The 27,002-nt window shown below is 40.4% G+C and overlaps 1 protein-coding gene across 2 annotated transcripts in view; it reads right to left on the reverse strand.

Annotated features, from left to right (window-relative positions):
* The window catches only part of CSMD1 (CUB and Sushi multiple domains 1), a 1,878,204-nt gene that overhangs the window by 318,748 nt on the left and 1,532,454 nt on the right, over positions 1 to 27,002 (reverse strand). For both annotated transcript variants that reach the window (XM_084999785.1, XM_021075826.2), the window contains exons 16-21: positions 26,813 to 26,951; positions 23,467 to 23,654; positions 20,275 to 20,463; positions 10,642 to 10,758; positions 8,878 to 9,093; positions 2,313 to 2,501 (exon numbers count right to left, since the gene is read on the reverse strand). In XM_084999785.1, the coding sequence (XP_084855911.1) occupies positions 2,313 to 2,501; positions 8,878 to 9,093; positions 10,642 to 10,758; positions 20,275 to 20,463; positions 23,467 to 23,654; positions 26,813 to 26,951 (1,038 nt within the window). The remainder of the gene's footprint in view (positions 1 to 2,312; positions 2,502 to 8,877; positions 9,094 to 10,641; positions 10,759 to 20,274; positions 20,464 to 23,466; positions 23,655 to 26,812; positions 26,952 to 27,002) is intronic.

Genomic DNA, 27,002 nt, shown 5'->3' on the forward strand with positions numbered 1-27,002 from the left:
TCTACTAGTGCAAAAAGAAGGGTGCAATGTGATTTTAAAATGAAAGAATTGAAATGTATCAAAAAGACTGAGGGAGGTGCCCTGAAGCCTGGGACTTTGTCTCATAGGAGGTAACTGAGTGAAATAAGAAGAACAGTAAAAAGCAGGTCTTAAAAAACCTACAAAACTTAAGTATGAGAATTCCAAAAATTCTTTGAACTTGTTTTAGGATATCCATTGTGAATCTCCATTTCTAGAGCAATTAAATGCATCATCTTAAAGTTCTTTCAACAATCCATTTAAAGTGACTTTAAGATCAATGAATATAATTTCCCTTTAAATGAATCATTTGTTCTTTTTTATAAAGAACCTCCTGAAACTGTAATTAAAATTGAATTGTCATTTAGAGTTTTGTAATGGAACTAAACTAATTAAAATCAAATGAACAGAAGAGAAAGGAGTCAATTGATTTTTCAGTTAATTCTTCTGTACAAAAGCATGAACCTGTGAGGCTGTCTTCGCAGAACCGGCTGATGTAACAGAACGCAGACCAGGGGCTTAAAGAACAGTATTTACTTCTCACAGCTCTGGAAACTGGAGGTCCACATCCATAGCACTAACCATGTGATCTGAGACTTAATAAATATCCAGTAGTGATATATATTTTACTGGGGATATTAATGTACTACTTGATTGTAACATAGAGGTGAAAATGTATGCTCTCTCAATCTGCCTACTTATCATACTAATCTGGATTCAAACTCTTGCTGAGGAAGTTGCCACCCTAAAAACCCTAAAAATCAGGAGGCTTGATAACAATAGGGACAGTTCTTAAAGCAAGGGCTGCAAATCAAGGGAGTTCTCAGGCCAGGTGCTCACGAAAAGTTCTATTTACGATCAGGTTTATTAGGAAAAGATAAAATAGCATGCTTATAATTCACTTGGCCTTCCTCCAGGATCACCTGTGATCTTTGGGATGGATTTGCAACTTCGGGCGATGGAGAGATTACTCTTATTTCTGTGATTTTACAGGACAAAAGAGAGACACAGAGTGCTACTGAATCAAACTTTGACATCAAGACAGGAGATTCTGAGAGAACGAATGTATACGAGTTTGACAAGCATCTACCAGATAAGGCACAGTGCTGGATTTGAGGGCTAAGACAGCACCCCCTGGAAAAAAAGAAGGTCAGCTTAACAGGAGAGGCAGAATTGGGAGTTTACTGGAGTAGAGTGGTTTTACTGGAGGGTCTCTCTGCCCAGTGAGTGAGTGAGGGGGTAGAGAGGCATACAGGAGGTGAGCTCAAAAACAAGGAAGAGTCAGCCTGGTGGAAAGGGTGCACACTGCAAGTGAGGGAGTGCCACAGAGAGAGACTCAAAGTAAAAGGGGACCACAGAGGTGTGAGGTCCCTGTGGCCTTCATGTGAGGGCCAGGGCCAGATGCTGGAGAGTGAATAAGCAAGCATGGCTAATCTCTAGACAAATGCCATAATGCTGTGACATTAGCCATTTTCTATAACTTTAAAGGACAGGTTGTAAACCCTTCACATGCTGAGCAATGTGACTGAGTGGCAGGCACCAGACATTGCCTCTGGGGCTGATAAACAGATGCTCCAGATGTGCAGACAAAATTCCATATTTCATCTCAGAGCCATCATAATTCTCTGCTAAACTCCTTATAGAAGCACAGGCTCGGATGAACAATAGCTATAACCCCACTGACTGGGCATCTTAATCTCACCATCCTAGCCTAGTACCTCATTTCAAAGTACCTAAATAAAGACTCCTATTACTTTCTGGAATGCCCTCTTGAATTGCTCAAGAACACAGTGAAAAGGCTAATTTAGCAATAAAATTTCTACAACGCCCACTTAGTGTGAATATGCCACAATCATCTAATCAGAGTTAAAGGAAAAGAAACAGCAGAACGATTATTTAAAATTGTCCCCATCATTATAACAGGTGATACTCACTGCTTTTAAGCAATACAATTGTCAAAGGTTGTGTTAATACAGTGTGGCTTCCAGCTTTTATTTTTCCTTTTGTCCCAGATATATAGTATATGCATATATTTTTTTTTCCTTTTTCTTCATAAATATGCTTGACACGTGCTTTAGTTTCACTCTTCTTCAGTCATGAAATTTTAGAGTGAAAAAGGAGCTGGCTTATCCATGAGACAGCTGCCGAGGTGGCGGTTCCCAACCCCCCACCGGCTAGAGGAGTGGCTGCTGTCCAGCGCTTTGTCCCCTTGCCTTGCCCCACTGGGCCCCGTGTCCTGACCACACCAGCCCTGCCCCCCTGGATGAATGAAATGAAAGCGTGTGACCACCTACCCACACACCTTGGCAGAGGTGCACTCCACACACGGCGGCCCCCACCCAGGCACGTAAGCTTGGTTGCACCTTCTAAGCGATACCCTGGGAAGCAGGAAAACGTCAGCGAGTCCCCGACTCCAAAGTGGAAACCGATTCTTCTGCTGAAGGCAGGCACGCCGGGGTCATCGCAGGGCTCAAGGTCATACTCTGGGACATGGAGAGACAGAGTGCATTGGTGGGGACCTGGGCAAACACTCAAAAACAATTTAGCAGGAAGAAAAAGTGCTATTATTTTAAAAATAAACCAATATATTTTTTCCAGACTCTACTGTGACTGTCCTATGGTTTTTTTTTATTTTGTACTACAAGTTCTCTCATGGAAAATGGAATGAATTAGTTTCCAAAAAAAGAGATACATAATATTGTAATAACATGATCCATTCAAAGTGGTCACTTCAACAGTATGAAATTATTTTAGTGATACATCTAATTGTTGAAATGAGTTACTCTGCTCTTCTTAAAGGTGTTTTGGACAAACAAAACCTGATGAAACACCAACTAAAAGCAGTATCACCAGGTATGTTTGTTTGTTTGTTTGTTACAGGATGGAGAGCTTATCATAACCAATTTCACCCCCCAAATAACTCCTCAGTATGGAAGAGCAAAAACATTTCTCTATTTTTCAATTTATAAAACCATGGTTTATTGACATGTAATGGAAAATATTCTGGAAACTGCTAGAAATGTCTGAAAACTACTCAGAAAGTACTAAATTTAGTAAAAAAAAAAAAAGAAAAAGAAAAAGAAAGACAAAGAAAGAATGATGTTTGGTATATTGCTTCATTTGGGGATCAAACGTCCAAGGTCCAGGTGCCAATAACCACCTTTGTATTTGTCTCATTCTTTTTTTTTTTTTTTTTTTTCCCACTGTACAGCAAGGGGGTCAGGTTATCCTTACACGTATACATTACAATTACATTTTTCCCCCAGCCTTTCTTCTGTTGCAACATGAGTATCTAGACAAAGTTCTCAATGCTATTCAGCAGGATCTCCTTGTAAATCTATTCTAAGTTGTGTCTGATAAGCCCAAGCTCCCGATCCCTCCCACTCCCTCCCCCTCCCATCAGGCAGCCACAAGTCTCTTCTCCAAGTCCATGATTTTCTTTTAGTGCCGACTCTTCCGAGTCTTGATACATGAGCACAATTGCACTTTGATGGTCTTGCAGGTCAATCCTTCAGTCCCTCCTTGTTCCTTCTTACAGCTTCCGCAGCACGTAATGACCAGTGTTTAGTCAAACAGTAACAAACGGCAAGCTACAGGCCTAAGGGAACACCACTAGGGACTGGAATGGTGGAAAGAGGTTCAAAGAGGGTAAAGTGTCATTTAAAGGAGGAGCATTGTTACAGTAGGGGGGGGGAGCAAAAAACAGTTTTTCATATGATGGTGGGAAAAGTGTGCTCCTCTTTCTGAAAAAATATTGCCTCCACTTTCTGATGTCCAACTTTCCAGTTTCTTTCAGGTTCAAACTCTAAAGCGTGGATTCTGTACTCTCAATGAACAGATTAAACCCAACCTGCTTTTTGCGCTCAATATTTCTCAATTTTAATCCATCTTTTCTCTTCCCATCATCCACGAGTTTAGTCACTGGCATCCCAAACCTACATGAAGAAGAGCTCTTGGCCCCAATTTTTCCCTCATCTCATTCAACTTATCGGCCAACATCTGAGCTCCATTCTACATTGTTTCTGCCCCATTCTTCATCTGGGTAAAAAATCTGCTCTGGATCCCAAACATATTCAAAGTACTCTGGGCCACTCTGGAAATACACTCCTTAACTTGACTTATTTTCAGCATGACCCAGTGAGGAAAAGAAAATAGACTATATGATTTAACTCAACAACTATTTATTTGTCATACCAAAACATAATGGCAGACTCTCTAGGAAATACTAAGAACTGCCACAATCCGGGGAGCTTTATCTTCATCTAACAGATGTCATTTTCCTCCTAAGTATCTACTGTGTACCCAACTCAAATCATATCTTTGCTTTCATTTCTTTAAAAACAATGGGAAACTCTTCACAAATAGGATAATAATTTGATATTATTTTATGCTAGATTTACTGCATTATACAGAGAAACACTGTGATTTTATGGTTCTCTGTTTGTATATATTTTTATTTCATATTTTGAAAGGTGTCCTCTGAAAGATTCCTACTAGAACAGGAAGCCTGACCTAACCTTTGACATTATAGTTGTGTTAGTTCTACCCTCCTACATCAGGTCATATAAAGGTTCTTGTATCAATTGTCCTTTACTGGCTATTACACACTGTTTGTTTGCACTGTGTGTGTTTCCAGGTATTCATCCAATAGAAGAAAAATTCATTCCATCTTCCCTCCGACTCAAACATTTTGCCCTTAGAATGGACTTTCTTTATCTTTCTTCATCAATTATCTTGTCTCACTCACATGAGCACACAACATGTGTTACAGGGCCCATTTTCAGAATGCGATACCCAAACCAAACCAACCAACCAACAAACACTTTCATGACCTCACAGGCACTCAGCCACCACACCGTGTTTCCGGTGACCTTTAGCACCCACTTTTAAAAGGAGATGTTTCCACAAAGTCTTTTCCAAGCCACTCTTCAACCTACCAACCTGGGCTTCCCTCCAAACAGCCCTGACCAGAGCTACCACGACCTCCATGTGTGAACACACTGGTCAGTCCTTGGTCCTCTCCCTATTTATACAGTGGAAGCCTTCTTCCTCCTAGAAGGGTTTTCCTTTCTTAGTTTCTGGGAAACTCTACCCTCCTAACTCATGCTCCCACATTCTCAGTCCGTGATTTGAATCCTCATCTCTGCATCAAAACAATGTGCCCTGGACTAACAGAGAATCTTCTTTCTTTGTAACCACATTCACACCAGAGCTTATCAGCCCCATGTCTTTAAATTTTGTCCATTTATTGATGACCTTCAATCTTATTTCCTAATTTGACCCTCTTCTGTGAATTCAAGACTCTTGAAAATCCCTCTTGGATATATACCTAAAATTTCCCACAGCAAAATATTGCCTTTTTCCTCCCAAACCTGCACCAGTGCTCATGTTTCCTCATTCACAGAGGTGAAGACCTTGGCCCCATGTGCATTTCATACACATTCAATCCAGCCTGTCTGGTCTGCTCCACTCCAGCACCAACACTGTGGCCTCACCTCCCATCACCTCCATGTGACCGAAGATCTTTGTAATGAGATGGGACATTACTTAGAAGGAGCTTTGAAAAAGATCATATCATGTCCATCTCTGTTTAAATGCTTCTAATGACTTTGCATAACACTCACAATTCACACCCAAGGTACTTAGGTGATCTTCTTAATTTCTGGGCTCTGCCCAGAGTGACCTCTTTCTGTAACCCCAAACCTGCCAGCACTGCCCATTCTGGCTCTTCCTTTTTGAGGAGCAGCCCCCTACCCAGCCTGGTTCACTCTTTCAGTTCTTTGCAATCAAGTGTTAGCTTATCAGATATACCCACTCTGGCAACTCTCTACAGGTAAGCATCTGTTAGGTCCTTCACCATTTTATTCTTTCTGATAACTTTTCCATTACTATCTCCCCCACTGGATTATAGGCTCCATGAAGGCAGGCCTTTGATTTTATTCCTTGCTGTATTTCCAGGGCCTACAATAATTTTTGACATCTTATAGGTGATCAGCAAATATTAATTTAATTTAAAAAAAATAATGAGTTTTCTGAGGTCTTTCCAGGCATTGATGATGCAACAAGACACATGAACAGGGCTTCGTGGTGCAGTGAAGTGGACAAATGCAGAAAGTAACATTCAGAATCTGGTCCATGAGCAGTGTTATAGGAAGATGGGAGAAGAGGTTCCGCTGAAGAAAGAGTAGGGAGACTGTGGGGAAGAGACAAGTCTTGGTCTGGGTGGAAGAGTTCTGCCTGGTAAAGAATAAAGAAAGGCTTTCAATGAAGAGAAAACCATATCTGCAAAGGCACTAAGTTGTCTAGATGTTCACTATATGAATAGAATGACCAGGGAATTATGTGAACTCACAGAAAGTTGGCATTCAAAGAGTACACTCATGGGGAAGGAAGGCTAAAAAAACTAAGTGCACACAGAGCAATCAGCAACTGACACTCAAGACAGGAGGGAAGGTGGACAGCTCGACCTAAACACAATTATAAGGACTTCTTTTCCCCCAATATTCATTCCCATTAGAAGCTGCAGGGACACTGGCTGGGAGACATAAGTGAGAAATGCCCCTTTAGTAAGTCTTCTAAAAAGGACAGAAAGAAACTGGATGAACAAAAGAAAAAATTCAGATATAAAAGCATACTGATTTTATACAAATATCAGAAAAGTCTCCAGAAAGGTAAAGACTTCATTCACAGAATAAAGTTGCTACTTATTTGATCATAAAGAATAAACTCCATTGTATTAGTGTTACTGGAAATTGTTCACAGCCCAGTTTCAAGGCAAAATGCCTACAAATGAAATTATTTCTTTAGCATATCCAAAGAATACATTCACACAAGAATCAGCTTTGCAATCAAAGGTGTGTTTGGTTTTTAAAAGGTCTGTCTGAGCTTGTGTGTGACACAGTCTAGATGAAAGTGCTTCTTTTTGCAAGCTTTACAGTTTTCTATGGGTTGTGTGCAAATGAATTTACTAAAAACAAATGCTGCCACTTTAGTTTTAACATCTAAAAATACTCCCCAAAAGAGCTACAAAGACCTAAAAAAGTGTGTTTTGCTGTCCTGTTGTTTGCTTGCCTGTTTGTTTAGGGAATTTAAGGAGTAAGTCAGCATCAGAACTGCACTCTGACCATTGTAAACAAAAGACTCTTTGTAGCTGTGTGTTGGGAGTGATGGAATTGAGGTGGAGGTTGTGCAAACAGGTAAAATCTGCAAAGACTCATGGGAGATATCTCTAGAGCAGACCCACAGATGCATTGCTGCTCTGCTGCCTTCTTTCGAGCATTCTGCTCAAGTTCATTTTGGATGGTGATGAAAGCTAGAAGAGGAGAGACTGGAGGTCTCACAGCGGTACTAACTGGGATACACCCGGGGAGAAGAGAGAGAGTGTATTAGCCTTAGGAAGATTCAAATCTTTGACACAGAAAGTGGCCAATTTCACGATTACCACTGATTACGGCAAATTTCTAAGAAATCAAGCAGTCTAAGCCTGTCTGAAAAGCTCCATTAGTGCAGTGAAATACCAGGAAAAATCAACAAAGTCAAAGTAAGATAAATGGCAGTTGGTCATAATTACAGGGAATATAAGACAATTCAGAGCATCTTAAAATCCCTAAGAAGTCTTTTTTTTTTTAACAATATTTCAACTTGACAATGACACCTCAATGAAGCAAAAAATGACAGGATTTCACTTTATATATTAATGATCATGCAAAAGTTAGTACGTAATTATCGATCACTTAGTGCCTACTCTGTGTAGATATTGGAATGGAACTGTCCTGATGTGAAGGAGGAGCACAGAAACCCTTCTACCCAGAGTCTTAGCTTCAGAGCAGGGGATAAAATAAATACTCAGATATTTTAACAATGCATCTGAATAGTATCACCAAACATTATTAAGGAATTAATAGAACTTAACAGTAGAAGGAACCACTTGTGATTATGGGACTCAGGCACCACCTTATGAAAATTACATTAGCTCTGGGCAATGAGGAATGAAGTGGAAAAACACTTTCTTCTTCAAAGCATCGTATACACAAACGGAAAATGATTTAATTGTTTACCCCCTCAGTAATCTTAGAGCAGTGATTCCCTCTGTTGGCTGGGGTTATATCCGAGACTCTGCAGGAGATCACACTATGCTGCTTATTGAACATCGTTTATGGGATTAGATTTAATCTCCTACATATCTGACCAGTTAAACGTTTGCAATGTTTTTTTTTTATCTCATCTGTAAAAATATGAGTATCATTCTTAGCATCATTCTAATTAAGCAGTTTAATTCATACAAATAATGTCTGAAACAGAATAAATCCCTCACAAATAATATCTATGTTTTATAATTAAAGTGTTTCTTAATTTTGGAGTAACATTTTGTCATTGTGTATGATAGCATTAAAGTCAACAAAAGCTCAGCCTCGACGGACTGTGTGTGTTCACACTTTTTTTTCACCCTAGAGGTACTTCTCAGGGCAAATAGTGCTGTCTCCTGGAAGGTAGGATCCAAAATAATCAGACAACATCTAATTCTGAGTACGTCCCCCAAGAAGGACAGTTTCCTCAGAGATGTGGATAGAACTGATGACAAGAGGCTGAGAAGACAGCAATACTAGCAAATTTTCGGGGATGTGAATTAAGGAAGGATGTGGGACAAATGGTCACCTGTAGATGCCAGGCAGCTGTCCTTGCATCACCTGGAGGGAGGGCTCCTCCACCCCAACTCCAGCTGCTCACTGGTGGGCCCTTTACCTATGAACACACACACACACACACACACACACACACACACACACACACACACACACACACTCACTCATTCACATAAATGGTACAGTCATTGCCAGAGAAGAGAAGATGCCAACATACCTGAAAACGTGATGTTGAAGCCCTCGTAGGAAATGGAGAAGTCTGATATAAACCGAAGCTGGGCGGTGAAGTTTCCGAACAAACCTGCCTTAATGGTGTGAGGCAGCACTGACCCAGTGAGCCTGGCCACTGGCTCCGTGAAGCTCCCATCTTCTGTGATCAGTAAGTAGTCATGGGAGCTCTCCAGGTGAAAGGTGTGAAAGATCATCTGCACTCCTGAGAGACAGGGATGGAGACAGTGAGAGAGACAGACAGCGAGACAGAGACAGAGAGACATAGAGAGGACAGAGACAGAATGGGAGAAATAGAGAGGAGACAGAGACAGAGCCAGAGAGGACAGAGACAGAGAGAGACGGAGAGACAGAAGGCGGGAGAGGGTGTAAAAGGGGACATCGATAGAATTACAGTTGGGGAAAATAATTTCTTCTGGGCTTAGAGACATTTGAGTCTTGAATCAAAATATAACTTTAATATACACCCTTAATTTTGAAGTTTGAAAGAAAAATAAATGGGTAGAAAAAACTGGTTTTAGAAATGAAAGAAAGAATAAACAGCAAAAAATTAATTCCTAAGCATACCTACATACAGAGGTAGATAGAGAGTGTCATAGGGACGTAGAGATAGGTATAGGTACAGGTACAGATAGAAAATACGAGTAAAACACAGCAGGAGGTTTACAATGGACAGTACACAGGCCCTTAGGGAAAGCATTTGTCCCTGAGGATCAAAGGGCCAGTAGCATTCCCATTTTATTACACACATGTCTTTTAGAAAAATCTTAGCTTGGAGGTTTAATATATAAACGTGTGCCACTAAGGGAAGACTATTTTGAAATCATAGTTTTATGTGGCCTTTGTGTATATGTTCCATAGTAACTATACCCACAAAGTACTATTTCTGAAGTCCTATAAATAATGAATAAAATTAACCATTAATAGGTTATTTTTACTACAAATACTTATTTTTATGATGGCAAAACCTTCATCACTCATAATTTGTTTATTCTTAATTTCCTTCAATGCCAAGTTCTTCTTAACATGCCTTTATTATGGCACAGTGTACTATGGCCTATGTAATCAAATATGTCAATTTAACATCAAGTTGAGTTCAAATCTAAGTGGAAAGACAAAATCCACATGATGTTACTGTGATCAAAATTCCAAATTACCTTTTGAAAGTGTAGTCATACAAAAAAGACCCAGATACAGTTCTAAATCCATTGTTTATAAACTACATTTCCTACACAAAAAGCATTTTTTTCCTGGTTTTCACTCTACTTCTTTATGAGGATAATGAATTCTACTCCAAAAATCAACATTGGATTATGTGAAGATTAATTATTCATTATGTATAATAACACCACATACACTTAAAACACAAGGCAAATACAAGAATATATACTAGATTTAGCATGGAAATGAATTTAGACAATTTCTTATTTCCTTTTATTTAAGAAATGCTCATATTTATTTATTGCATGCCTCTTCTCCTTACCATTACACCTAATTTTCAAGCTTATATTCACGTGCATAAATTCAAGTGATCAGACCAAGAGAGAGTAAAACAAGGAATCTACTTTTTCTTGAAATCACTGATAAAGACCATTTTTTTCTAAAGTCTTATTTAAAAATCAAAATTAACAGCTGAAATGTATGTGAGGAAATGAGTTATTTGACTTGTTCACACATGAATATTTTCTCTCTGTTCCCTAGTTTGTACCTAGTTAATTGTGTTGTATATTTGAAATCTATATAATACACTTACCCTTTCCATGAGACACCTCAATGGTCCATGTGCAGTTTAGGGAGTTTGGGTAAAAATCTGGAAACCCAGGAGAAAGAACTGTTCCACTCTTTCCATGGATGTAGCCTCCACAGAGGGCTTAAAATAATAAGGAAATATTACTGCACTGTTAAAGCTTCACAATGATTACTACAATAAAATACTTTTATAACAACATTCAGTGTGCACAAGGACTAAAAGAATATTTAATATGATCTCCATGAAAAACAAAACAAAACAACTTTATTTTACTTGCAATATGCCACCTCAGATACAATGTCCTAAATCACACAAAACCTAGAAAAACAACACAGAGTGATGTATAACTGCTGAAGTAGAACCCTCCTGTGTTGGCTAACCCTCCTGGGTCCCAACTTGACTGGGTCACAGGTAGTCAGACATTTGGTGAGACATTATACTGGTGTGTCTGTGAGGATAAGCCTGGGTCCAGTTAACACTGGAACCCAGGGGTTCCATAAAGCAGACTTCCCTCCTCAGCATGCAGAGGCCTCGGCCAACAGGTGGAAGGCCTGAAGGGGTTGAAAAGGCTGACCGTTGCACAAATGAGATGGAACAGCCCTGGCCTGATGGCTTTCAAATGGGAACATCAGCGTCTTTCATGTCTTCAGACTTGAACTGAAACATCAGCTCTTTCTGAGTCTTGATGCCATTAGTATTCTGCAAATGAAATTTACACCATTTCCCCCTCAACCCATGCACTAGGTCTCCAGGCTGGTGACTACTGATTGAGACTCTATTACGTTATTCAACTCCTTATAATAAATCTTTCTCTCTCTATATATATACACAGAGAGATGATAGATATATAGACATAGATAGATAGATAGATAGATAGACAGATAGATAGATAGATAATCTTATTGATTCCATTTCTCTAGAGTTGCTTGTCTTCTTAGAAGCACTTCATTGAATTTAAATCCTTTACAACAATATATGACCTGTTAAATAGGCCTCAGAGGCTCATTTTTGAAGGAAGAAAGAGAAAATCATACATGATCACTTGAAAGGAAAAGTCGTGACATCTAGGGAATCAGTGTAACATGGAAGTTTAAGTGCTCAGCCTGAGGTCAGTAAGTGATGAGTTCAGATGCTGACCAGTCTCTGGCTCTGTGATCTTTGACAAGTGGCCTGCCCTCACTCCTTTACAGTTGTTTTATCTTGAAAATGAAAAGAGTGATAAAAGCTATCTATTAGGGTAGTGTGTATAATGACTGTCCTTATAGAACACAATTTAGAGAGTCTCATATGTACTAAACACCCAAAATGTTAGCTATCAATTATGACTAACAGGTGTTAGATCATCAAGATACCAATAATTTAAAATTTGAATAAAATCTATATACCTTAATTTTGCAAACATTTCAACAGTGATACATTCTCATGTGTGTCTTTCTTTTCTCTCATATCTTAAGCCCTATCAAGTTTCCTGAGAATGAAAATGCTGAACTGAGGAGTTCCCATCCTGGCGCAGCGGAAACGAATCCGACTAGGAACTATGAGGTTGTGGGTTCAATCCCTGACCTCCCTCAGTGGGTTAAGGATCCGGTGTTGCCGTGAGCTGTGGTATAGGTTGCAGACACAGCTCAGATCTGGTGTTGCTGTGGATCTGGCGTTGGCTGGCAGCTGTAGCTCTGATTTGACCCCTAGCCTGGGAATTTCCATATGCCACAGGTGTGGCCCTAAAAACACACACACACACACACAAAACCAAAACAAAACAAAAAAACAAAAGAAAATACTGAACTGAAAAGGCATCAAAGCTGATAGAATCAGTGCAATCAGAGGCTGGGGGGCTGGGGGCTGGGTGGCTGTGGGACTGGGGGACTCAGGGAATGGGGGTGTGTGGAGGCTGAGGACTGGGCGGCTGGGAGCCTGAGGAACTAGGGGACTAGGGGGCTGGGGGACTGGGGGACTGGGGAACTGGGGACTGGGGGCTGGGTAGCTAGAGATGGAAGGTTGGGTAGCTGGGGGCTTGAGGGGGCTGGAAATCTGGGGGGCTGGGAGGCTGGGTAACTGGAAGGCTGAGGGACTTGGAGCTGAGGCTGGGGGGCTGGGGGACTTGCAGGCTGGGGCACTGGGGGCTGGAAGGCTGGGGGGGCTGGGAGACTGGGGGCAGGAGGACTGGGAGTCTGGATAGCTGGGGGCTGGGGAATTGAGGGTCTGTGAGGCTGGGGGACTCAGGAAAGGTGACTCAGGTTCAGTCATGAGTCCATCTCCAGGTCCCTTAGGGCCCTAACCCCTGCATCATTCATGGATCCACTGTAAATATGAACATCGTTAATTATGTGTCACAAAAGCTAGTTCTATAAGTAATATTTGCAAAAGAATTAGCATATCTGTAAAAGATGTGATGTTTCTCAACATGCTCACTCAGTATGTTATTTTCAGGGGTCAGAAAAATCTCTTTGACTCTGCAAACCAAAGGGGAAGAGCTATTTAAAAATCAGCAAAATAGAAACTTTGTCATTGAGCTTTAGGATATTTCGTAGTTTAAAATTTTCACATGTTAAAATTATACTGACTCATTTTATAATGAAAAAGGTAATATCATAGCCTTTCACATTAATTTATTCAACAGATAGTTATTAAGCATCTGCAACTTATGAGCAAAATAGACAAAAAGGTCTGTCCTCATAGAGAATACCCTTCAGGTGAAAAAGAGAGAATATAACAGGAAGAGCTAAATAGATAAGATGTTGGAAGATGTCAAATGCCAGAGAGGAAAACTAAGAAGGAAAGCACAGGACATTCTGATGCCTGGGGTTGGGGGCAACATAAATGGGTGGTGGTGGGAGGCCTGCCTAAGATGTGGCCTATGAAGAAGGACTTGGGACAGATGAGGGAACCACTTGACAGCTAGGGAAGAATCTATGGGGAGAAAACACAAGGACAAAACAGCTGTGGGGGCCATGGACACAGTGACTGGGAGGAGAGAACAGAGGCAGGTGGAGGGGAGCTGAGTCAGGGGCTGCCCAGGCCTTGGCCGTGTCTGATGAGATGAAGGACCACTGCAGGCTGTGCACAGAGGATGCCCTGGGCTAACTCAGACATCAGCCTGATACTAAGCTGCTACATGAGAATGGGGTTGAGGGGCCCCATTGAGAGCAAAACAGACAAGATTCTGGCCCAAAACATCAGGCTGGCAGTGGAAGTGGTCAGAACCTAGCCATAGTTTGAAGACGGAGCCAGTGAGATTTTCTTGTCAACGGGACGTAGGCCCCATGACAAAAAGGAGGATTCGGGGATGTCTGTAAGGTTTTAAGTCTGGGTGTGAAAAAATGGAAGGTGCAGGAAGGCTTGAGGAGAATCAGGTTTTGAAAGTAAAGCAGTTCAGTTCTAGATACAGGAGCTCGATGTCTCTACGGGGAACATTTGGTGCTGCAGTTGGATACGCACCATCGCACTGGAGCAGACTGACCAAGAGGTGGAAATGACGGCAGAATGGGAGGGTGTGGTCAACACTGTGACTGCAGATGGAGATGAGGAGAATGAAACCTGGGTTGATCCTATGTTAATAGCTCGGGGAGATGTGGAGACTTCAATCAAAGAAACTCAGAAGAAATGGCCGTTTTAGCAGGAGGAAAACCAAGAGAGTACACACAACATTGTAAATCAACTCTATTTTGATAAAAATTAAAAAACAAAACAAAACAAAACAAAATATGAGAGTAGAGAGTCCTGAATATAGAAGCTATAAACAGGCTACTTTTCACTTGTCTATGATTGAGTTGGTACAAATTAGTACCTTGACTTCTTAACGTTTTAGCAAGGATTTAACCACAGTGAATGAAAAGCAGTTTATGTAAAATTTAGATTTCACATTCTGTCATTTATTTGTAGCTCTTACCCTAAAATCTGCTTTGACCCTATAAACTTATAAAAATAATTCATATCCAGCTACTTTAAACAGTATAAAATGTGTCAATGTTTATTCCACCCACTGTCCTAACACCTTCAAGATAAATTGATCACATTCATGGCTACAAACACAGTAGTTTTCCAATACATGTTTGTGGAAAGAGTAAACATTTTACAAATATACTTATTTAATAAAGAAATTTCCCCAAAATTTCCCTTGCATTTGTCTTTAGCCAAATAAAAAGATATGGATTTATTGCAATTGCTTCTTTAAAACCTGAGTATGCTAAAGCATAAATGGAAAAAATGAAATGCAGCAATGCTATGATGTGAGAGGTACTGATAGAGTTTACCTTTTTTTCATGGTGATATAAAATATTACAATTAATTCTGGTTTCTTCTTCCCTTTCTGAGAGCTGTGCACTTTTAAAGGTTTCAATATCCTATTGATGTATCATTTGTCACAACAAAAACTCATGGGGCTTAAGAGATCGCTTATGATTTGAAAAGGTAACAAAAACAAATCTTAAGGTTAAATGAAAACATTCAACCATGACTGACTAAAACTCTCATATCAAACTTTAAAATCTCCCAAAGTTTGCAGACTTATTAATAGCCTTTTATCATAAATTTATTATTATCTGAGATAGGTTCCAACGAAGCATTAGCAAAGCAAATAATTTATGTGTACCAATCTTTTTAGAAGGTTTAAAATTCCAATTTACATAAGTTTAAATGGGGATAAAATGAAAGATAAAATGCACAAATTTAATGTATTTTAAAATTTTCTATAGAAAACAAATACATGCTATCATTTCTTTTTCTCTTCTTTTTTTTTTGTCTTTTTGCCATTTCTTGGGCCACTCCTGCGGCATATGGAGGTTCCCAGGCTAGGGGTCGAATCAGAGCCATAGCCGCTGGTCTGTGCCAGAGCCACAGCAACGAGGGATCAGAGCCGCGTCTGCAACCTACACCACAGCTCACAGCAATGCCGGTTCCTTAACCCACTGAGCAAAGTCAGGGATCGAACCAGCAACCTCATGGTTCCTAGTCAGATTCGTTAACCACTGTGCCACGATGGGAACTCCTACGCTATCATTTCTATCGCATCTCAGATACTTACAAAACACACAAGGCCCTTTCAGTCTCTTTCCACTCCTTTTCTCCTAGGTAACTTCTGTCTGACAGTTCTATTCATTTTCCATTCATTCTACTGCACTAAACCCCCAGGAATTTGCAAAATGTTCCATGTCAGTCAACTCAGGTGAGTTTGCTCACTTCCTCTGCCTAGCATGCCTCTTCGCATGTTGACTACTGTGGGAAATTCTACTCATCACTGGAATCCCAGTTCAAGTGCTACAATATTAGGTGAACTATCTGCAATGCCTGCTCCCTAGCAGCTTAAATTTAAACGAAAGGAGATTGCTCACTGCAGCGCTATTCACAATAGCCAAGGTGGAAGCAACCTAAGTTTCCATCCACAGAGGAATGGATTAAGAAGCCATGGTACATATACACAATGGAATAATACTCATCAATAAAAAAGAATGAAATAACACCATTTACAGCAACATGGGTGCAACTAGAGATTCTCATACTAAGTGAAGTAAGTCAGAAAGAGAAAGACAAATACCATGTGATATCACTTATATCAGGAATCTAAAATATGGCACAAATGATCCTACCTAGAGAACAGAAACAGACTCACAGACATCGAGAACAGACTTGTGGTTGCCAAAGGGGAGGGTTGAAGGAGGGGTGTACAGGGAATTTGGGGTTAGTACATGCAAACTATGACATTTAGAATGGATAAGCAATGAAATCCTATTGTATAGCACAGGGAACTACATCCAATCTCTTGAGATAGAACATGATGGAAGATAATATAAGAAAGGGGATGCATGTATATGTATGAATGGGTTACTTTGCTGTACAGCAGAAATTGGCACAACATGGTAAATCAAATATACTTCAATAAAGAAATAGGAAAAACCCCCGAGGATATTGTATTAAATGATTCAATGCATATGTGTATGTATATATACCATGGTCTGAATGTTTATGTCCCCTAAACTCATGTTGAAATCCTCATTTCTAAGGCTGGATGTAATGGTATCAGGGGTGGGGTCTTGGGGTGTGATTAGGTCATGACAGCTGAGCTCTCTTTAAAGGGATCAGTGCTCTGATAAAAGAGACCTGCAGAACTCCCTTGCCCCTTCTGGTGTGAGATGACTCAGTGAGAAGATGGCTGTCTGCAACCCAACGTAAGGTCTGCCCCAGAACCTGATATAAGTGTGAGGAAAACACAACTGCTTCGCAGAGGAGGTTAATCCCTTGGCCAACAACCATGAAAGGTGCTCAGCCTAACTCCAGTGTTCACACAAAGTCTCCTGGAATATAACACGGTGTATGTTTGTACAGTAAAACGGAGATGGCAAGAGTGAGGACCTGTCGCTAAATGTCAGGACGCAGATGATGTCACAGTGTATGGCTGAAGGAGAGAAGCGCCATACACATCCTCAAATAGTTTCAGGTGTACAGTCTTTAGAGTTAGACGATGAAGTTAGTTAGTTCATGGGCAGTGACTGGGAGGGGACATGGCAGGGAAACCTGGGGTGCTGGTCACATTCAGCTATTGATCTGTGTGGTCTTGATCTCATGTGGCTGTGTGTGCTGTGGGAGAATTCACTGAGCTAAACACTTACGTTTGTGTAAATAAATAATCAAGAAGGGTTGTCAATACCATTCAACCACATTTTCACATAATGATTTGAAGTTTTGAATTTTTATGTTTCTATAATTAATGTGCAATTATGATTTTTTTTAAACATTTTAAACCCCAATCAGATATCCCACTTGACCAATATTACATATTAAATACATCATCCTGCCTCACTGATTTAGAAAAAATTTTACCATAAATTTAGTTCCTTTATGGGCATAAGTATTTTGCCAGCATCCCTACGCTGTATAACTCATGTTTGTGTATTTTTGCGCTGATTTCTTATTGTTTTAATTAATCATTAATTTTCAGTGTATTTTTATACCAGATGGTATAGTCATTTCTTAACTTTCTTAAAAATATGTATTTCCTAGCTATTTGGAGGCTTTACCCTTCTAAATTAATTTCTTTTCTTTAGGGCTGCAACATGGCATATGGAGGTTCCCAGGTTAGGGGTCCAATCAGAGCTGCAGCTGCTGGCCTATGCCACAGCCACAGCAACTTGGGATCTGAGCTACATCTGCGACCTACACCACAGCTCACGGCAACGCTGGATCATTAACCCCCGAGCGAGACCAGGGATTGAACCCGCAACCTCATAGATGCTAGTCAGGTTTGTTAATCGCTGAGCCATGACGGGAATTCCTAGATTAATTTTTAAATGTTTACACATTTCTATGAAAAACCCAAATTAATTGTAATGGATTTCATTTCACTTAAAACTCCATTTGTAGAGAAATCTGTACATTTAAATTTCATTCTTCACTTGTATGTAACATGTACTTCTATTTACTAGAGCATTTTTGCATTTATTATAAATTTCTTTTTTTTTTTTTTTTTTTTTTTTTTTTTTTTTTGTCTTTTTGCTATTTCTTTGGGCCGCTCCTGCGGCATATGGAGGTTCCCAGGCTAGGGGTCTAATCGGAGCTGTAGCCACCGGCCTACGCCAGAGCCACAGCAACGCGGGATCCGAGCCGCGTCTGCAACCTACACCACAGCTCACGGCAACGCCGGATCGTTAACCCACTGAGCAAGGGCAGGGACCGAACCCGCAACCTCATGGTTCCTAGTCGGATTTGTTAATCACTGCGCCACGACGGGAACTCCCTATTATAAATTTCTAATTTTTAAAAAATATGCCTTTACATTTCTTATTAGATATATTTCTGACAGTTTGGGGGTTTTATCTTCTATACACATTTTATAGTTCTAGTACATTATGTCCTTTGTGGAAATCTATTGATTTATGTTTATCCTGAATGTAGTCACATACTGAGCCTTTATTATTGCTAAAGATTATTTTCTAGCTTTTGTAATTCATATAACTTTTTTTTTCTTTTTTTCTTCTTTAGGGCAGCACTTGCGGCATATGGAACTTCCCAGGCTAGGGGCTGAACTGGAGCTGCAGCCACTGGCCTACACCACAGCCACAGAAACATGGGATCCAAGCCATATCGGCAACCTACACCACAGCTCATGGCAACGCTGGATCCCTGATCCACTGAGCGAGGCCAGAGAGCAAACCAGCATCCTCATGGTTACTAGTCAGATTCATTTCTGCTGCACCACAACAGGAACTCCCTCATGTAACTTTCTTAAGTTATTGCTTTAGTTAGGATCTTCTGGACAATGTTGAATGATACTTCTGATACTGAGGAAGTTGCTCTGTTCTTGATCTCCATGGGACTTTTTGTAATAGCTTAATATATGATGTTAATTAATAGTAAAATTATTACTTCGTGTAATAGTTTACTTATGATGTTTTCTATAAGTATATTTTTATTATTATTACGGTTCCCTCTATATTTGTTAAGATGATGTATTATTGTAGAGTTTATTTAATGCCTAATATAAAAAAGAATTAAAACGAGGAGCCATATCTTCCTGGAATAATTTACTCATAATGACTGTCCCCAAGTCTTTATCTCTTCATCGACTTGAAGAGCTTGTCCTACATCTGCTTCCACCCAGAGGCCAGCTCTCCACTCTCCTGGTTCTGTGGATTTTTCCTACTTTTTGAGACACCTTCTGACGACTATGGGCTGTCTGTCTGTACTTTGCCAAGAACCAGTTATTGTTTGATTGGGCACCACTCTGGTGACAAAGGTCAAAGGTTTTGAGTGGTCTCATAATTGTCCCATAAACTGTCATTTCTGATGAATCATTTTAAGGAAGTTAAGGTTTTTCATGAATATTTAAATATACCATCTTTGAGTTGAAATACCTAAAGTCCATAAAAATACAGGAGGTGAAAAAACATATATATTTATATGGAAATATAAGACTATATAGTCATACGAATATAACCACATTGTAATATTGTTTCTCTGGAAAAACATTATGATGTGGTTATAATCATGGCCAAAGGCAAAATCCCTGACATTTTTGCAAATGATCACAAGTAACAAGTCTATCTTGCTATTATAAGTAAACACTGCATAGTAGAAAGTTGAGCAATACAGTACCAAGTCATCCAAACAGTCACTCATTTAGAGATTTCAAAGAGCAGATCTGCACAGACAAGAGAAGTGGCTGGTATCATAAAACCCACTGGGTACTCTCCAGAAAAAAAGACTTCTTCCCTCCTAGGGAGAGGGCTCTGCCAGAGGCAAAGCGTTAAAGGACACAGACCAGCTGTGCAAGATGCTTGGACCCAGCTGGTGGGGAAGTCAGGCCTGACCAGGCAGGATGTGCTTGTCCCTAGGCTTAATCAGTGAATGCCATGCGTAAGGGTCATGCATTACTAAGCTCTATAAGCCCAAGTATTTGGGGATGAAGTTGAAGGCTAGCCCATAATTATTTGCTCTTCATTTCTAAACAGAAGCTCTACCTCCTAAAGATTTGCTCGGTAAACTTCAAGTGCTGGACAGCAGTATTTTCAAGTGTACATCCTTTGGAACAGAAGTCCCACTTCAGTCATATTCTACCAGCCCAGACAATACATGCCTCCCAAACCATTTAAATGGCCTCCCTGCATTTTTCCATGCTCTGCTGGTCCGCTGAGCCCCACCTACCATCACAGCTGGGCAATGCGTGGTTCCACTGGTGGTTCCGCTCACAGATCAGGGGCTCATCATCACTTAGCGTGTACCCTGGATCACAGCTGAATGTCACTGTAGACCGGATGCCAAAGTGGCTGCCGTGCCGATGCCCATTCACAGGGATACCCGGGTCAAGGCAGGAGTCTGACTCCAGAGTCACACCTGGAGGCAGAGAAAAACCATCACTGATGGACCTTCCTAAAGCACAGAAAAGGAAAAATATCTGTGCCACAACACACATAAAATATTCCCAGACATTATCAGAAATTACACAAGTGAATCCAATAATCCATCCATGTGAAAACCCATACATTTTCAAATAGTTTGCCCTGGTTTTTCTGTAGAAAGATAGATATTGTTACTCTATGAACCACACAATAGCTGAATAGTCTGAATAATTTTGAATTTGTTAACTTCCCTGAATTCGCCTCTCTTCATCTGAAGACCAGTGAACTGCACTAAATAAAGTCTAAGTCTCTCTGTTTTCTCTCTCCATCCCTGCCCCTCTCCTTCCTCTTAAATTTTATAAGCCAGTTAGATTTGGGAAGTCATACTTCCACTTTCATATATTTGCATGCATCCACCCAGGCCCATCCACATATCATGCAAATTAAAACTGCACTGGAGTTGATTTTCTAAAATTGCATTCCACAAATCCATACTTTTTTTTCCTTCAAATTTGCACTTAAGTCAGCCATTTTCATGATGGCTACAATTAGCCTCTGCTAAAAGATGTTAAAAAGTAAAGTGCTATATAAAGTCAAGTAATGAGGATCACATCATTACAAGAGTTTTTTTCCTGTCTTTAACATTTCTCTTTATTTTTAGAATAATGTATATTTTAAAAGATATGGAATAATGTGAATAAGGGAAGAGGCTATCACTGTGATGTTTAGGAATGCCAAGAAATAAAAAAGTCTTGCTGTTGCTATACAGAACTCTCTCAGTAAGGTTCAACATTGTGATTATGACTTAAGAGTATTCACCAAAAATGGTAAATTATTAGTGGTGTGCAGGCTGTTTACTCCCCTAAAAACGATATTGTGGACAATATTTCTGATCATTGCATATATTTCACCAATGTTTGAGCCATGCATCTTATGAATCTACCTTCCCTCATTAAGTCAAATACATGAAGTGCATCTGGGGAGTGGTGAGCTCCTTAAATAACTAATATATGATCGGATTTCCTCTTTAGCGTAGCATCTTGTGATCTAACAGGCACAGGAGCAAGGATAGGATGGTTGAGCCACCATTCAAAATGTGCAGTAAGGTATGTCACTTCCAAGAGTAATACAACTCCTAGGAGGCTACATTTAAACCCTTGGGACTCCCTGAGTGATGGGGGTATCTCTGCTACTCATGGTGGACCCTGGAACCCCACCTGATGGTTGACATTCAGTAGGTTCCTCAAGGAGGGGTCCTGGGGCAACAGGATTTCAGTATAACCCGCGAGGTGAAGACTAAGTTCAACCACGTGGGCAACAGTTCAGTGACGCCTGTGTAATGAAAACCTATGTAACCTCTGCACACGGAGGCTCAGGAGAGCTTCCAGGTTGGCAGTAAGCTGTGCCTACGTCACACGGCTCAGGGAGGAGGTGACACCATCCATGATTCCCCAGGGCAAAGATGCCTGGAAGCTCTGAGTGTGGCCCTGTCCCAGATTCCGCCCTCTGTGCCTCTTACTTGGCGGGTTCTTATGTATCCTTCCCAGTAACACATATGACAGAGTATAGCAGAGAAGGAAAAGAACAACAATGCGTTTTGGAGTTTTGTTCAAAGCATTGTTGCCCTTCTCGTCTCCAGCCCTGACAATACAAAGGAAAACTTGAATCAGTGGACCTTACTGAAGCTGTGAATGTATTCACACCCTGTACCAACTCTTTCTTTCTGGAATTGAATGCACCTCAGAAATTTTTGACACAAATGATATAAATATATTTATTTTCATTTGGCTTTTGTCAAATAAGTGACTGAGTAAATTTGCTGTTCAGTGAATGGAGGAAGAGGATGACTGTGAAAATGTCCGAGTGTGAATTATATGAATGTGCACTGGATGCAAGTAAAGTGCCCTAAGCTCCGTTCCGTACAAGCCCTAGTGCAAAGAAGCCACTGGGCTGCCTCAGGCTCCCACTGCCACCTACAAGCCACCTCCTTCAGGATCACCTTGAGGATTTGCTTAATGATCCAGAATCATTATATAAACACATATTTTTACAACAACATTAGAACTTCCTGTGGCTTATTTTAGGAAAGATTCTGAAAAAAAGAACAACCAAAAAAATCCTAGAAAATAAAGGGTTTGTTCCATCAGATTCAGCATTAACCTACCTTTGTCTGTCTTCTTTCATTCTACTCTGAAAGTGAAGTGAAGCATTTTCAGAGAAGGAGGTAATTGCTGTTTTTGTTTTTGTTTTAACTGATTAGCATTAAAATGGACTCCCAGGATGAATCTCCTCCACACAATTCTAGAAGTCTACTTGCATAAATATGACTATCAAATAATATAATGTCTTGATCTCTTAATTTCAGAAGCTAAAACTAAGAGAGAAATGTGGATGCATGGAAACAAAAATGAGAAGGAAAATGTGGAAGGAAATGGGAAGGAAACTTGGGTTGCCTTGCAAAATACAATGCATTATGATATTTTAGCAATTGTGTCCAATAATTTCTAACAATTCTTTTTAAACATTTTTAGCAGTTACTTGTTATGTAGTAAAGTTCAGCTGGTCTTTAATCCTGTTTCTTAGTTACATGTTGTCTAGCCAGTGAAATAGTCCAACATGTACCCACAATTAAGTACCACAACTGCCCCAACCATGTTTCTAGCAAAAAATATCACTCAGGTTATATGATTTTAGTGATTTACCCTGTATCTCCTTTGGTCAATAGGTGTATTTTCTCATAGTATAAATTTATGATTACTTCATGCAGTAAATGGACACATTTCATTGTTTTAATTATTTTTTCATTTTACTTTGTAATGAACTAACATGCTCTCTTTTTCGGTTGTAAAAGAAAAAGCCCCAAAGTGCTCTGTCATTAAGAGACTGTGCAGGGCAGTGTGGACGGAGGCAGTCTGGGTCTGTGAACCTGCCCGTTACATTACCAAGTGAGACCGCAGGCATGGAACCCACCCCTGCCCGGCCCGGGAGGACCACTTACTCTCATAGTGGATGAGGAAGCCCACGCTGGCCCGGCTGTTGTCCGTGGTGAAAAGGAGGTACATGAAGTTCCCTGTGCTGATAAGGAACTGGGGGGCCTGTGTGCCGTGGTACTCCCCAATCAGCGGGGATGAGCTGGCCGGCCCGTCTCTGACCTCCAGGGTGTCGTAATTGACTTCTGTCTGAAACCTGCGGGTGAGTGCGTCCAGCCAGAGAGGAATGTAAAGCTGCATTAACTTACCACGTCCCACAATATCTTCATTCACTAACTTGGAACCCATGTACAGCAAGAGAAATGAAATAGATACAGCTTTATACACTCTAAAAACCTGGGCACATGGACTGTTTAAGAATAGTACTTATTTCTGGAGGAGAAGGTGGACCTCCATACCCCTTCCTTTACTGAACGTTCTCTCCTGTGACATCACAAATACAAACGGGGGCAGTGATTCAGCTCCGAAATAAAAATAACTGTGAGCTAGATTAGTTTCTATAAATAAATAGAGAATCGTCAACTAGTGAAAAATCAATCATTATGCATTTTCGAACACTTTTTCTTGATCCCCAAGGTAAAATGATTATGAATTTCTTAAAATGGGCAAGTTTTAAGTGACATGATCTCCTAAAGGAAAAGGGTACATCAAAATCATGACCCTATATCTAAAATCTTTCCTGAAGCAAAAAATTCTGAGGCTTTCCTGGTTGCATTAATTCTTATACAACAGTGGAAGAGCCCTGCACACATCATGGCTTTGGAAATCAAAGGCCACTCTAATGATGTGAAGAAGTTGGAACGGCTTCCAAAAAAGTGCTTAATTTTTCTTCCAAGAAGGACATATGCTTCCAGAGAATCTGGTCCAATATTACATCTCTGTGCAGCTGTAGCCACTTGGGTGCTCTCTGAGGCAACAAAGGTACCATCCCAGGCACTGCAATCATTTTGTAAATGGGCTCATCTCGTCCTCCCAGAGCTAACCTGGTTTCTAAGTGGCTGGTGTGGCTCGCAGGGGCACCTCACTGAGTGGAGCCTCTGATTCACTCAGTGACTCCCAGACTAGAGGCTCGGGGAAGCCTGTGTCCCGGGTCCCCCAGCTTTGCAAGGTTGACGGGAGAAAAAGGGAGGGAGACGCAGGCTGTCTTAGCCTTCTGGCACAGAGCTATGAAAAAAGATGCTAAGACCGAAGGGCCCTGCTCTGCTTATCATTAAATCACAGACTCCTCTTGGTTTGAATGCACAACAATAGTATATTTGTGCAACTAACTTAGGATGGCCCCTGCCCCTCCATCTTCCGTTAAGAGGAATTCAAACAATTCGTGTAGCAGGTGTCTAGTCAGGATATGGCCGCAGGCTGGGCACCGGGGTGGGATAAGGCAGCTCTGTCTTTTACTATTAAAAATGTTCTCAGTAAACTCTTGTTATCTGGGTTCACACTAAGAAGCCTAGATAAGCATGGAGTAAGTCTCATTTGAAACAGATGCACTGAGGTTTTCACATCTTTCATCTTTGGAGCCAGCGGACTGATAGGAAGTATACCTCAACAGCTGGAAGACTTCCAGGGTAACCTCAGCAAGCAAAATCTAAACACCTTTCATTATTTGGTAACCTAGCCCACGTTGTACAAAAATAACATCTATATGGAATTTAAAATGTGTTTGTGGAGACACATCCTTTAATAGGATGTCAGCCTACTGCTCAAGGTATAAACCGACACACTATGCAATCAGTCTTTTAAAGAGTTGTGTACCATGTCTAAGATAAAAATCACAAATTTCTGAAAATATCAGAAATATTTATATTTATAAATGGAATTTAGCAAATCTCACAGTTCAATAATGTCAAAAAGACAAGACTGACAAAAATTATGTAAGTATTTTTGTTCAGGCAACTGAAAATTGAATGCTAATAAACTGTGCCAAATCAGAATGTGAAACTACATGATTTCAGTTGGGTTGCTGCTGGGAATGAGGATGTGCTTCTGCTTTCCCTCTCTCAATATCAGAAAGTGTGAAAATTAATAAGAAACCAAACTCGCTTTACTAAATATTTACAAAGTTAATTTTTCCATTGATTAAGACTGTATGTAGAATCCATTCTCCAATACAATGAATACAGAAGCCAAAATGTTTCTTTTCCTGATAGATTATTCTACTGGAGTTGTAATTATCCTATCATAAAGAATTAATAATATCATCAGTAACTTCAAATATAAATAATTACAAAGAGATAAAACAATTCCTGCTAAAAACCTTTTCTGAATGGATGCTGTCACTGATTATTAGAAAATTAGTAGAAAACAGAGAGAAAAATAATATAAAATGTCTTGAGGCATTACAATATTCTGAATATTAGAACCCCAAACTCAATCTAGTTAAGAAGGCCATTGTTAGAGAAAATCTGAATTTGCTCAGGCACTAAGCTTGAAACCCTAAACAAAGATGCTTCCTCGGATTTTAAAGCAAGTGGATCATTCTGAAGCTTTTTTTTTTTTTTTTTTTTTGTCTTTTCTAGGGCTGCACCCATGGCATATGGAGGTTCCTAGGCTGGGGGTCTAATTGATGCTGTAGCACCAGCCTACGCCAGAGCCACAGCATCGCCAGATCCGAGCTGCGTCTGTGACCTACACCACAGCTCACGGCAATGTCAGATCCTTAACCCACTGAACAAGGCCAGGGATCAAACCTGCAACCTCATGGTTCCTAGTAGGATTCGTTAACCACTGAGCCACAATGGGATCTCCGCATTTTTGGTTTTTAATCATCAACTGATTTCATTGTTGAGAGAGACAAATGAGACAATGTTTTACATGGAGAATTCAAATAGCATGCTACTTTTGTTTAAGATTATGAAATATACTATCAAATAGATAAGCCAGAGCATGTTCCAGTGATGAACGACCCTCAGCAAATGGGTGAAAAATGGATCTGCTGCCCACAGGCCATTTCCAGCTTTGCAACCTAAAACCACCTCCACCCCAAGCTCCCCGTAGCCCTGCCCTGAGCTGTTTTCCTGTGTTGTTCCAGAAACACCTAAGGGACCAAAGAGCTCCACTTATTCTACCCTCAGGTCCAATATCCAGAGCTGGACTCAAGGGCCAGGTACTGTAAAGGCTAGGAAATGACTGTCCAGGATCACCATGCCCTCAGCTACTGCCTGAATCATGGGCTTAGAGGATAACATACGGAATAACAAAATGTATCAAGCAAGAGCCCATTTCCTTTTAAGTGAACTCCTTTGAGGGAACCAATGAAAATCTCATCTTCTAAGATTTATGATCCATTTAAATATAAGCATTGGGCATGCATGGTTCATCAGGTCCAAATTAAGGAAAACAAGGTTTTTTTCTTACCTGTCAAAAGTTATTTTGATTGAGTGTCCTGGTTTTGCTTCAATTACCCATTCACAATTTAAGGAATCTTTATAATACCCAGGCCATCCTGGGGGCAAAATGACTCCACTTGAAGCTGTCAGGTGTCCACCGCATGGGGCTGGAAGACGACACAGGGTGTAAGTAGGTCAAGGACGTCCAGGTACCACAG

This window comes from Sus scrofa, chromosome 15, assembly GCF_054392235.1.
Source record: "Sus scrofa isolate SSC_HxYL_T2T_F1_AM1 chromosome 15, Sscrofa_HxYL_maternal_Yorkshire_Landrace_v2.0, whole genome shotgun sequence".
Classification (NCBI taxonomy): Eukaryota; Metazoa; Chordata; class Mammalia; order Artiodactyla; family Suidae; genus Sus; species Sus scrofa.